Below are 11,138 nucleotides of genomic sequence, written 5' to 3' on the forward strand. Positions count from 1 at the left end.
AAGATACCCTGACCTTGACCCCAAGGCTTCTGTAGCTATGCGTGCGTTCCGGGCTCGAGATTGACGAAGCATCGCCGTTTTCGTCTACGTGAACAACCATGCCGCCAGCTCTCCCTTCCTTAGGCACATACAGAGGAAAACAGCAGAGATATTATCAGCCATGTAAATCCCTTTACCTCTTACGCCTGCGAAGTGTACAACAACGATTTCGCACCCAGTTTCCTGCAAGAACACTTGCCCCACCACAGCCCACAAACGCGCGCAGACAACCAAGCGAAGCGGAAGTTTCCGTGCGACGCGAATGTTCAATGTGTGATACCAAATTACTGCCATATTATACAAAATGTGTAAAAGGTACATTTGAACGTTTCGCTATCGCGTGCTTCAAGGAAATGGCAAAAACAGTGTCGCAGTCAACATATGCAAAGATAACAAAATGTCATCCGGAAATGTCGTAAGCCAGGATGTAGCTTTGCAAAATGAGCTGGATGGGGGGGGGGGGGGTGATGAGAGAAACTACTACTGATCCCACCCTAAAAATACACCAACAAACAGATTGCAGCACGAATTTGGCCCCCCGGTCTCTTTTCAAATTGGGGCCTGACCCCTTAATTAAATGAGGGGGGCGGCCGGAGCTCCAATTAAGTAGAACATTTTAATCCTGGTTGCAGGCCTTCACGTCAGTGTTTGAGCCATAAAAATAGATATCTAAAGCCATTGTTGCTATATTTGTGCTCCTTTCGGAGTAAGAATAGCATAGTCATGATCGTCATAGCTGATGTACTAAGATACCGTAGGTCAACAAAGGTCAACACGTACCGCGGTGAAATTTTGGTTTCATTCGGGCTATCATTTGCTGCCATATCAGCATTTTGTGTACATTTATGGCGCAGTTTTGATCGTAAACAACTGCTGCGCTGGGTGGTAACTGGGTGGTGCTCCGGGTTGCGTCCTTTTATTTTCGCCAAATATTAACCGCTTCGTTGCGACTGCACTAAGCACCGATTTGGTGAGAACCGAAAGCCCTATCTAGAACTGGTGTTCCGTTTTATCGGATGCATGACACGTGTCTGTCGTAGCACACTCGGGCACTCGCTACACGGTGGTAATTATGTGCGTTGTTTCGTCTTCTCATTTTAATGCCAGTGTTTGATACCTGTGTAAAATTTACTAGGGTACGTAGCGGTTGATGAGGCTTTTTTAAAAGTAAGCGCACAGCAGCACATGTGCCAGGTTAAGACATGGTGTTTTTTCATAGCATTTCTGGCCAACTGCAACACTCCTCAGAACAGCATGCCTCTTAAGTTCTGACTCACTTGTGCATTCGCCTGATCTTACAGACATTGCCTGTGGTCACATGTTAAAGCTTTGCAATATATTGTTCATTAAGGGCTATATTATATTGCCCATTTATGAGCAGTTTCCTTCACAGCCAGTCTGCAAGGCATTATAGATGTTGATGAGATCTGGTATGTGCAGGGTTTGGGCAAGAATTTGTAGTATAGACATACTTTGAAAATTTTGGGCAGGAATGACAGAACTGGAACATTGGCTTGGTTGTGAAATTGTGAGATTATTGTTTGCTTTGATATGTTTGTAAGTGCTTCAAACCACACCTTATTGAGTATTTCAAAACATTAAATTATAACTTTAGTATCATTCTGACCCATCTTGGACAGAGCTGCAATGATAGTAATTGATTCATTATGTGCAAATTACATGATCAGGAAAATCAGGGCCCCCCTTCCCTGGTCACCAAATATAATCAGCCCCAAGCAGAGATGCCTGCCTGATTTGGAGTGTCATAGGACCTGCCTCAAATATCTTGCTGACTGGCTGGCTCCACAGTGATCCTTCCAGCCAGAGCATAGCTTAGCAAAATAATGTGGAGATGAAGGATAGCAGCAAAAATTTTCCAGATGAAGGGAATGAGAAGCTATAATCATGCCTTGTTGTACTTTGATAATCTCATTAATTTAAGAAGCAGGTTATGTATTTTGTTTTTTTAAGCTACCTTGAATCGTACTTTATTTTAAAATTGCAGCACTTGATGATGGTTCCATCAGCTTGTGTGTTTTTCTGTGGTAATTACATGTATCAATTTGTTATGCCTGTGGTTATCAGGTGATATATGCACTAAGAGAGTGTGCATCAAGCTGATGTATCTCTTAATAGCATTTTTTAATGTGTGCACCATCCAGTGTACTATCTGGTAATATTTTCCCACAAGGCTGGCCAATTAGTTTGTTGCTCATATGGGCTCATAATTTGTGGTCTTCTATGCATGCCCACTGTGTTGACTGATTCTTCTAAAGCAGACTTTCACACCAGTTGGCTAGCCTATAGCAAATAAACTAGGTGTGATATCAACAGATGAAACAGTGGCAGCTGTTTTGTCTTGCTGAGGTGTAGGAGCATGAAGTGCCTGAAGCTTTCAATAACCATGTACCCATACATCATGAAAAACACTCATTGAAGCTTTCCATAGCTATGTACCCATATATCATGAAAAAACACTCATTTCATGAATTATATGTGACATACATAATGGTTTGAGCCAAAGCTATAGGACCATTCATCTTTGCACCACTGCACATGTTGGTCCTAATTTTTGCTAGATGTTCATATAGATATTACCATGGGCTAGGTACCAACAGAGTTGTTTGAACACATGGATCAACCTCTGTGATGATCCATAGCAACAGTAAAGATAATGCACTCCTGGCATCAGTGTTGGTTGTAGTGGGTGAAAAAGTTCCATGTTTTGGTATTATGGTGATTAAAGGCATGCTTTCCACATGTGGAGGGGCAGGGGGATGAAAAGAATGTTGAAATACCAAGTAGTCAGAGTGAAAATGGTGAACACAAGATCCATGTTGCAGCCAAATAACAACTACTTTACCCAGGATTAAACAGGAAGTGCAAGTCATAAGTTACACTTTGCACAACCAGCCCTTAGTTGTAGCCCTTGTGTTTGTCACACATCATGCAAAGGCAGCCTCCAAGCTATTAAACTCTGTTTCCTTGTGTCATATCCAGCATAGCCCACCATTCTGAGGCAATGGACATGCTCTTTTCAAGAATGCATATTTTCTCAAGGAAATAAGATGAGAGACTAGAGAGGATGTGCAGAAAATGTTTCAATAATATCAGCTGTCAAAATGGATGGAGTAAGAAGGGATGGTTAAGTGCAAGTCATGTAACACAAGGCTGGGACACATGGCAGCCTTTACTGCCCTGTGGCTTTGGGGCAAGTCAGCCATATTTCAACAAAACACTGATACAGGTTCAAGTAAGCTTCACAAGGGGAAATGATCCTCCAAGATGTCCCTAAGGCCAGAGGGGCCAGTTTGCATGCTGCAGCCTGTCATGCTCCAGTATGCTGGTGGGGGCAGAAGCAAATGTGGGCATGGATGATGGGTGACACTCAACATATTTAGGCAGTCAAAAGGAATGTATGCAAAGTCTGGAGCCAGCATCTGCAGTCCAGATTGCACCAGATATCCAGGAATTTGGTAAGTTCCCTGCTGGTTGCTGATTTGAGCACTGTCTCCCCAAGGGAGTACGGAGACCAGCCGTTTGCGCCAGTGCTGCCAACATGGGAGGAGATCAGTACTGTACCTGAGTGTCTGAGGCAGATCCTGCCGCACACCCCTCCACAAACTGTCCCAACAGGAGAGTAGGTCTTTTCGTCAGACCCACCCGCAGTTCACTCCAACAAAGAAGCTCCTGGCACCGGAGAGATCCGAAGAGAGACGCCGGAGCGTGCCAAGTGATGGCAATCTCCTAAACGTACCGCAGCTACGACCAGTGGAAGGTTTCTGGGTTTTGGCGAGGTAGCAGGTGTTTTAGGAGATATGGGGCCGGGTGACGGAATGACCAGCAGCTGCGGCACCCAACAGTGGTGCTGAGGCATTGGCGAAGTTTCAAAGGACGATGCGGAGGAGCCGTGCGCGTGTGTCTGGCTGCGTACAGGGGGTCAAGAATTAGATCCATTAATGTGGACGTCGTCCGTACGCGTGCCTGCTCATGTGCAGAAGCTATCAGAATTATATGTTTCAGTTCAGCAGCACCGCCGTGCTTTCATTTTTGTGTGTATGTGGTTATCGCCCATTCGGTGCGTTCTCTTGTTTCAACAAGCCTAGCGTATTCCACTGCTAAGAACCAGGGTTGTAAGATCACTAGTTATGGGCAGTAGTCGCATGAGTGTGATATCCATGGATGTCCGCACTACAATTGCTGCTAAGAGCACCCGAGGCAGAGCTTCCACAAGCGTCCACTTCCAAACCGCCATATTCTCTTGTGGCGTTCTTACAAGATGAACTAGCATCGCCTGACGACGCGCTGCGCCGCTGCAACCGGAGGCTGTCGTCCGTCGGCAGGAGATGGAGGGGAGCGGCGCGGACGCGCAGGCGGATGACAAGTCCACGTCTCACTTCGAGTCGATGCTCAAGGAGCTGGTCAGCTACAAGCAGGTCGGCGACATGCACGACCTGTCGCCGGAGGTGCAGGTGCGGACGGGCTCAGACCGGAGGGGGAGGGAGGGGGCGTCCCCGACTCCGGCGGTACATTGTGGCACGTCTCGCGTGCCGTGATCGTCCCCAGGCTTGTTACCGACGCCTGGTCGTCTTCGGGACATCGGTGCTGAAATGAGACGGCGGAGCTGCGTCTTGAAGTTTTTTAAGTGAAAAGGCGGGATAAAAGTTAGGCTGCTTTCTGCCCCTCCCCCTTCCCCTTCTGGGGCACTGCCGTTGATTGAAGCTAGCATGATGTTTGTGTCACATGTTGGTCGTAGCTGCTTTGCCTTTTTTGTCACAGCCATCCTTCTCCAAAAACTGTGCAGTCGTCCGGCGTCCGCGTGTTTATGTTTTGTTTTGTTTTTTGTTGGTTTGTTTGTTCCACAGCTTTGATACGTGTGGGCTACTGTCGCGTTCCCAAAGAGTTGCCCGCACCAGTCTGCTAGTGTAACCCGATCGTCGTCGCTCCCGTAATATCATGGCAAGTGGGCTGTCGAGACAACTTATGTACAAGCGCGCAGGTGGCGCGTATAGCAAAAACTGGCCTCGATCTGCCAGCTGGACATGACGACAGGCTGCCGCGGCGACCGGCGCCGCCCTGGACCGGTCGCTGTGGGCCGGGTGTGGGCCGGCCGGCCCCCGAGCGCCGGCCGGCCGCCCTCTGACAGCGCCGTCCGCCGCGGCCGCCGCCAGGTGCTGCTGCGCCAGGCGGACGAGAGCCGGGCGCGCGAGGAGGCCCGCAGCGCGGCGCGCCGGCTGCGGGGGCCGCCGGCCGCGCGAGCGCCGCCGCCGCAAGGGCAGCGACTCGAGCGTGGCCGGCTGTACACTGGCTGGCGGCTCACTGGACAACGTGGCCGCCGACAGCAAGGCGGCCGGCCGCCACAAGGGCGTGGCTGGCCGCACTGCCGAGGGTGAGTGACGCCCGCCGCGGGGAGGGGGGGGGGGGTGGGAGCCCCGAGCCACGGGTGGGAGAGCCTGGTGACGTCGGGACGGCAGCGTATGTGGGAGAGCGGGCGGTGCCACTGGGAGGACGGCTGGAGAGGAGCGTAGAGAGTCGGTACCGTCTCAGAACGGGTGCAGAGCGAGGTCCGTTGACTAGAGCGACGTGTGGCGCACACCCACGCACGCTCAGTCGGAGTGATCGCTTGTTCAGGCTGGCTGCTGGTACTGCATGTTCACAAGTTAATTTTTCGGACTATGTTATAAACTGAGATTGTCAGTACCAGAATCTGCTGATTGAACCAGTAGGCAAAAAGGATCCAGGGTATGTGTGTCTGCTTTAGGTGCACTTAGCCTTACGCTCGTTTCGAACCCCGGCTGCTGCGTAAGGCGGTCCTGTTAATGTAACGAACGTATAGCCGCCACCTGCGGCTTATTTATCAATGTTCGAACAATTTCAATGCTCGTAGAATATTCCGCTTAACGGCCGGCATTTTGATTGGAATGCAACGGCCAGATGCATTCTAGCAATTGGGACGTGGCAACAATAAGACAAACGGAAAGCGTTGTTTTGATAATGCGAAAAGCTGTCACTGGCTTTTACTTACTAATTGGCAATCATCTAGTCATTTCGATCATGATCGAATGGAATGTCAACGTTTATAATTCAGTTACAGTTGAATTCCACCGGCGTCGGTATTCTTGCAGCGACCCGAAGGCCACAAAAGGCAGCTTCAACCGCAAAACGCTTGACCACAAACGGTAACTTGAAATGTCAGACGTGCATGCCATCACGAACAGTGAGTGTCCGGGCTGATTTCGCGGCGTGCACGCGTGCACCGCTCGTCGTGGACCTGCGGTGCTCAGTGGCGCGTCTGTTTTGGTCGCGCCCCGGCTCCTGACCTGCGCGTCACCAGCGCGGTCAGCCGCTGCGTCAGCTGGCGCCGCCGACGTCAACACCCCAACCAGTCGCGCGCGGAGGCATTCCCCCTCGTCTGATTAGTCAAACACTGTACCGCCTCGCGGGTAGTATGAGCGGGGCACAAACGCTCCCGCCCACACTGCATGTAACGCCTTGTAGTTGTTTACCTCAGCTGGGAGCGCTGCTCTGGCCTTGTACATGCTGTGACACGTGTTGGCGGCACTACTTTCGATGTCGGTTCCGGTCGAGACAGCTGGCACCTGTGCGAGCCGTATGTAGTGTGAAGTTCCTGTACTTCAGGGCTGCCCGCGCAGCTCAGTTGGCAGAGTCTCGGACGGTGACCTCCGCCGGCTGATATACTGTGGGGTCGCCGCCCACAGGTCGCGCTCATGGGACTGCTCTGATGGTTAGCATCTGACGCGGGGGGGGGGGGGGGGTGTTAAAGCGCAACAAGGCACGTCAAGATCTTCGTCACCAATCGTCCGTTGACTAGAATTGCACAATGACGTGCTGGGCGCAGGGTCTTTGCAAGAAACTACGATTAGCAAGAACTCGAACGTCGAAGTAAGTCCCTGCAATCGCTCGTCACTTTTATAAAAAAAACTCAGCTTTCTGTTCGGAGGGGCGCTGTGGTCACACGCGCGCGCGCCTAACGCGGCCTTACGCCAGACGTCACGAGAGGCGGTACCCGGTCTGACCCGGACATTTGCCGCTGGATGACTCAGGTTTGTTTCTTTGGGGATGACTCAGTTTTGTCTCTTTGGGGATGACTCAGCGCGTGACTTTACGCGACTGGCCGGCCGACGAGACGCCGATCCCATGTCGTTCTCCCGGTTCATAGCGCGGCCGGGTGTGGCGTACAGTTGCGCCACAGGCGCCAGCTCATTTTCACCAAGTCTTGAGGCGGTGTCACGCGAGCTCGCCGAGCGCCCGTCTCCACCGTGAACCGCTGCGGAGCCGGAGCGGCGACCCTGCCGGACGCGCGGCTGCGCTGGGAAGCCGCCGTCCGCGGCGGCAGGGTCGGGTCGGGGCGCTGGGCGCCGCGCCCGCTCGTGGCGCGCCGGTCCCCGAGACGGCCGCGCCGGCTCCGGCCGCGGCGCCGGCAGCTGGCTGCCGTCAGTGGCGCGTGCGCGCCGGGTGTCGCTCTGTTCTGAGTCGCCCCAGACCATCGGGGCACCTGTGCGCGCATGTGTGCCCGCGTGCGTGCAGGAGAGAGAAGGGACGTAGGACGTGCCGCTGTGAGGACGCGTCACGGGCGGGAGGTGCGCGACAGCCGCGTGGCGGGGCTCCGTGCGCACTGGGAGGCGGTCGCCTGCCCGGAGGTTGCCCTGGTGGGCTACCGCAACAGATGGCCGCGCATTAATTTGTATGCTCTCCTTGGTCCCGCGCGTCACGATGACTTGTCGGCGCGCCTCTCATGAGACCTTAGTCAGCAGCGGGACTGTGACGCGCCGCAGAACTATGACGGCAACCTAATGGATTGAACGTGCCGAGCGCACGGCGGCGCGGGATGGTATTCTGTCTGGACCAGATCTAAGAGTAGGCTCGATTTGTTTTCAGAGTGCCCGTCCCTCCTCTCCCAAGGGAGTGGCATCTCGCAAGCCGCCTGTGCCGGCTTCCAAACCAGCCCGTCGGAGGCTGCCGCTTGCGCTGAGGCGGCGGCGGCAGTCCGGCCGCGCCGGAGTGCTGACCCATTACCTGACCCGTGCCCCGCTCGGTAGGCGGGTCGTGCTTCAACCTGTCACGCGGCTCGTTCGAGCCGACGCGGCGGCGCCAGCGGCAGCAGCACGGCGGCTCGTTGGAGGACCTGAGTGCCATCGACGAGGCGGGCGGCGGCGCGCGCGGCTCGGCCGCCGAGGCGTCCAAGTCGGGCGGCAGCCTGCAGAACCTCAGCCAGGAGCTGGGCGGCGGCGAGGAGCGCACCCGCGACGCTGCCGCCGACGCCGACGCCGACGCCGACGCCGACGCCGGACGCGCCGTCGTGATCCAGATGGAGGACGACGACGCGGCGGAGGAGCCCGCGCGGGCGGCGGTGCGCGCGCTGGCGGCGCCCTGCGCTGGCGAGCCGGCCGAACGCGGCACCGGTCTGCGCGAGCTGCGCCGGCCGGCGGCGCCGCAGCGGCCCTCGCTCGAAGAGGGCGGCGCCGCGCTGCTGGCCGCCGCCGACGCGCCCGAGCGCCGGCCCACCGCCGCGCCACCCGAGACCCGCCACAAGCAGGTGAGCGCGCGCGCCGGCGCCGCGACTGCCAAGCCGGCTGTTCCAGTCAGGCCGCACGAGTTTGTGGTGTCTGGCCTGGCCGCCACGCTGACGTCCAGGGTTGACGCGTTTCATTAGGCGGCAGTGATGATGCTGGTGTGCTGGTCTTCGTCGGGGCCGGTGTTCACGAGTGCACCAGCAGCACCAGCGCCGGCTGCCTTCCATGAGCAGCCATACGTGGACTTGCAATATGTTGTTTGGGCGGGCATACCTGCGTCATGCTGTCGGCTGTTGGCCCGGTCTGAGTGCGGGTCACGGCCTGACCGGGACTGGCCTGATCTTACGATATGCCATTGTCCCCGGTGTTCGGGCACAGTTGTGGTGTGTCTGTCTGTCCCGATTGACCTGGCCTGACCCGACGTGACCTGACCTGGCCCATCGGCAGCGGCGGGCACCTGATCTGGCCGGCGCGGGAGGCAGCGCTGCCGCCGTCTCCGGCCACGCCAGCTCCGCCGCGGCGGAGGCGGCCGACGCCACCAGCGGTGAGTCTTGGCGGGGGACGGAGCAATGAGCGCGTGCGGGAGGGCGAGACGGCACGCGCCGCCGGCGCGGCCTACATCTAAGCGGCGCCACGCGCGGATGGCGGCCACCTGCTGCGTTGGTCGCCGGGAAGGGAGGTCTCCACGGCAGGCCAGTCTGTCAGTCTGTCGACAGCCAGAGTATCCGATGAGCTTTACTTCTGACAGGCTGTTCAGTACAGCGCCGGTCCGTGTGTGGGGCGAGCGCCGGGTAGCTTTCGTCGCGCGCGGTTGGCGCCTGACACAGCTGGGGACAGAAGCTCGGCCGCGCCGCTGTCGCCGGTCGCCGCGCCGCGCCGTGATGTATCGCGACCGGATCTGACTGTCCCGCCCGGCGTCGGTGCGGAACAGCGCCCCGAGCTCGAGCGCCGTCCCGACACGACCCGTCATGCCGTCTGCGCCGCGAGCGTGATGCCGGCCGCCGCTGTAGAGAACTCCGCGGCGCCGGTGGAAACGGCCGGTGCTGCCTGCCTGGCGCGGCCCCCGTCCCGTCGCCCCGCCACCGCGTCGTTTGTGGTGGAGGCGGCGCGGGTGTCGGGCGGCGGCCGTTCCGCTCTCGAACAGAAAGCGGTCGAACAGAAAGCAAGTACGGCACGTGCAGACACAGGCTGGACGCGTAGTTAAGCACGGTTGCCAAAGACATGCGAACTTGTGTTGCCCTTTCGGCGCGCCTGAAGTCGCATCCGAGGGGAATGGAATTCCCATCCGGGGGAACACGGGGCAGAAAGTTGCGCTAACATTTACCATTCGGCTCAAAGCAAAGGGGGCGTGGTGGGGGGGGGGGGGGGGGGGGAACGGGGCCTAAGCCGCACACGTGAAGCGAACGTGAGGGAGGGACAGAGTGACTGGTGACCTGCTCATTCGTGGCGCTGTGAACCGCCCCCCCCCCCCCCCTCCGCGTGTCGCCAGCGGCCGGGACAGCGGGCCGCGTGACCGGCGGCAGGACGCATGCGCCTGCCGGCGGGGCGAGGCCGCCGCCGCGGGAGGCCGGACCGTGAGCCCGGCGGCGGCGCGGCCGGCGCGCGGAGCTGCGGCCGCGGCATGTGACCTGTGACCTGTGACTTGGAACCTGATGGCGGCCTCTGTTTCAGGCGAGCTGTCGGCGCACCGCCGCAAAGCACAGGTATGGCCAGCTCTTCAGGCGGGAGGCGCTGGGGCAGCACGTCGTGCCTCTCCTCCATCCTCAAAATTGACGTCGGCTTGTGGTGTGCTCTGTGCGTGTTTGATTTCAAAAATACTTCGGTCTTCGCCCCCTCCCCCCCCCCCCGCTTTTGGAGATCCCTTCAGCCTGTGTCGTGCGCTTTATTTTTGGCCTGTCTGGTGCCCGTGTGGGGAAAGTTGTGGGTTTCGGTCCTTGCTTCCGGCCGCTGGTTTCGTCGTCCCTCATGGCAGCCGTCTGAAATGTGTCACGCCAAATGACCTCAGATGTCGAAGTTAACCTTGTTCGGCGCGGAGGCGGGTTCTGCTTTCGCCAGTGGTTTTCGGCTTGGTGCTCTTAAACGGCTCGTCGCAGCGTAACGACATTGTGTGGCTTCGTGAATTGATATGCATGTTTGTGTAAAAATTTGGAGGAAGGCAGTGTCCCGGCACAGGCCACTTTTTAGATGCTCTGTGCGTGAAGGGTAACAAGCACAGGTTTGTGTGCGACGTTGTAGTGCATTTTGAGGTAAGCTAAGGGCCGAAGATTTGTTCAGATGGTCATATGCGTCGTGACCGCTGGGTGTGCGCATAAGAGAATTGGCGAAGGCGTACTTTGTTACGGAAAGAAGGAAGGCGCGTTGGCGCATGACTGTTCATCACATTCAACACGGGCAGCTCAAGGCTGCTGTTTTTAGGGGGTGGGGGTGGGGGACGTACGCGTTGCGTGAAAGCAAATTAAACCAAAGGTGTACAATATACTTTCATTGCATTTATAACGCGAAAATGGTACATCTATCAATGCAGTGCTATGCCTACATTATGCTGGGCATGCATCTTAACCAGAG

General features: G+C 56.5%; 1 protein-coding gene across 1 annotated transcript; it reads left to right on the plus strand.

Moving 5' to 3' along the window:
• Positions 1 to 924: 924 nt before the first annotated feature.
• On the plus strand, positions 925 to 8,713 carry LOC119110014 (uncharacterized). The gene is made up of 5 exons (XM_037233762.1): positions 925 to 1,009; positions 4,383 to 4,511; positions 5,211 to 5,428; positions 8,100 to 8,203; positions 8,643 to 8,713. The coding sequence occupies exons 2-5, from the start codon at positions 4,386 to 4,388 to the stop codon at positions 8,711 to 8,713; spliced, it is 519 nt and encodes a 172-aa protein (XP_037089657.1). The 5' UTR covers positions 925 to 1,009; positions 4,383 to 4,385.
• Positions 8,714 to 11,138: the final 2,425 nt, after the last annotated feature.

Source organism: Pollicipes pollicipes, unplaced genomic scaffold (assembly GCF_011947565.3).
Source record: "Pollicipes pollicipes isolate AB1234 unplaced genomic scaffold, Ppol_2.1 Scaffold_7231;HRSCAF=8579_pilon_pilon_pilon, whole genome shotgun sequence".
Classification (NCBI taxonomy): Eukaryota; Metazoa; Arthropoda; class Thecostraca; order Pollicipedomorpha; family Pollicipedidae; genus Pollicipes; species Pollicipes pollicipes.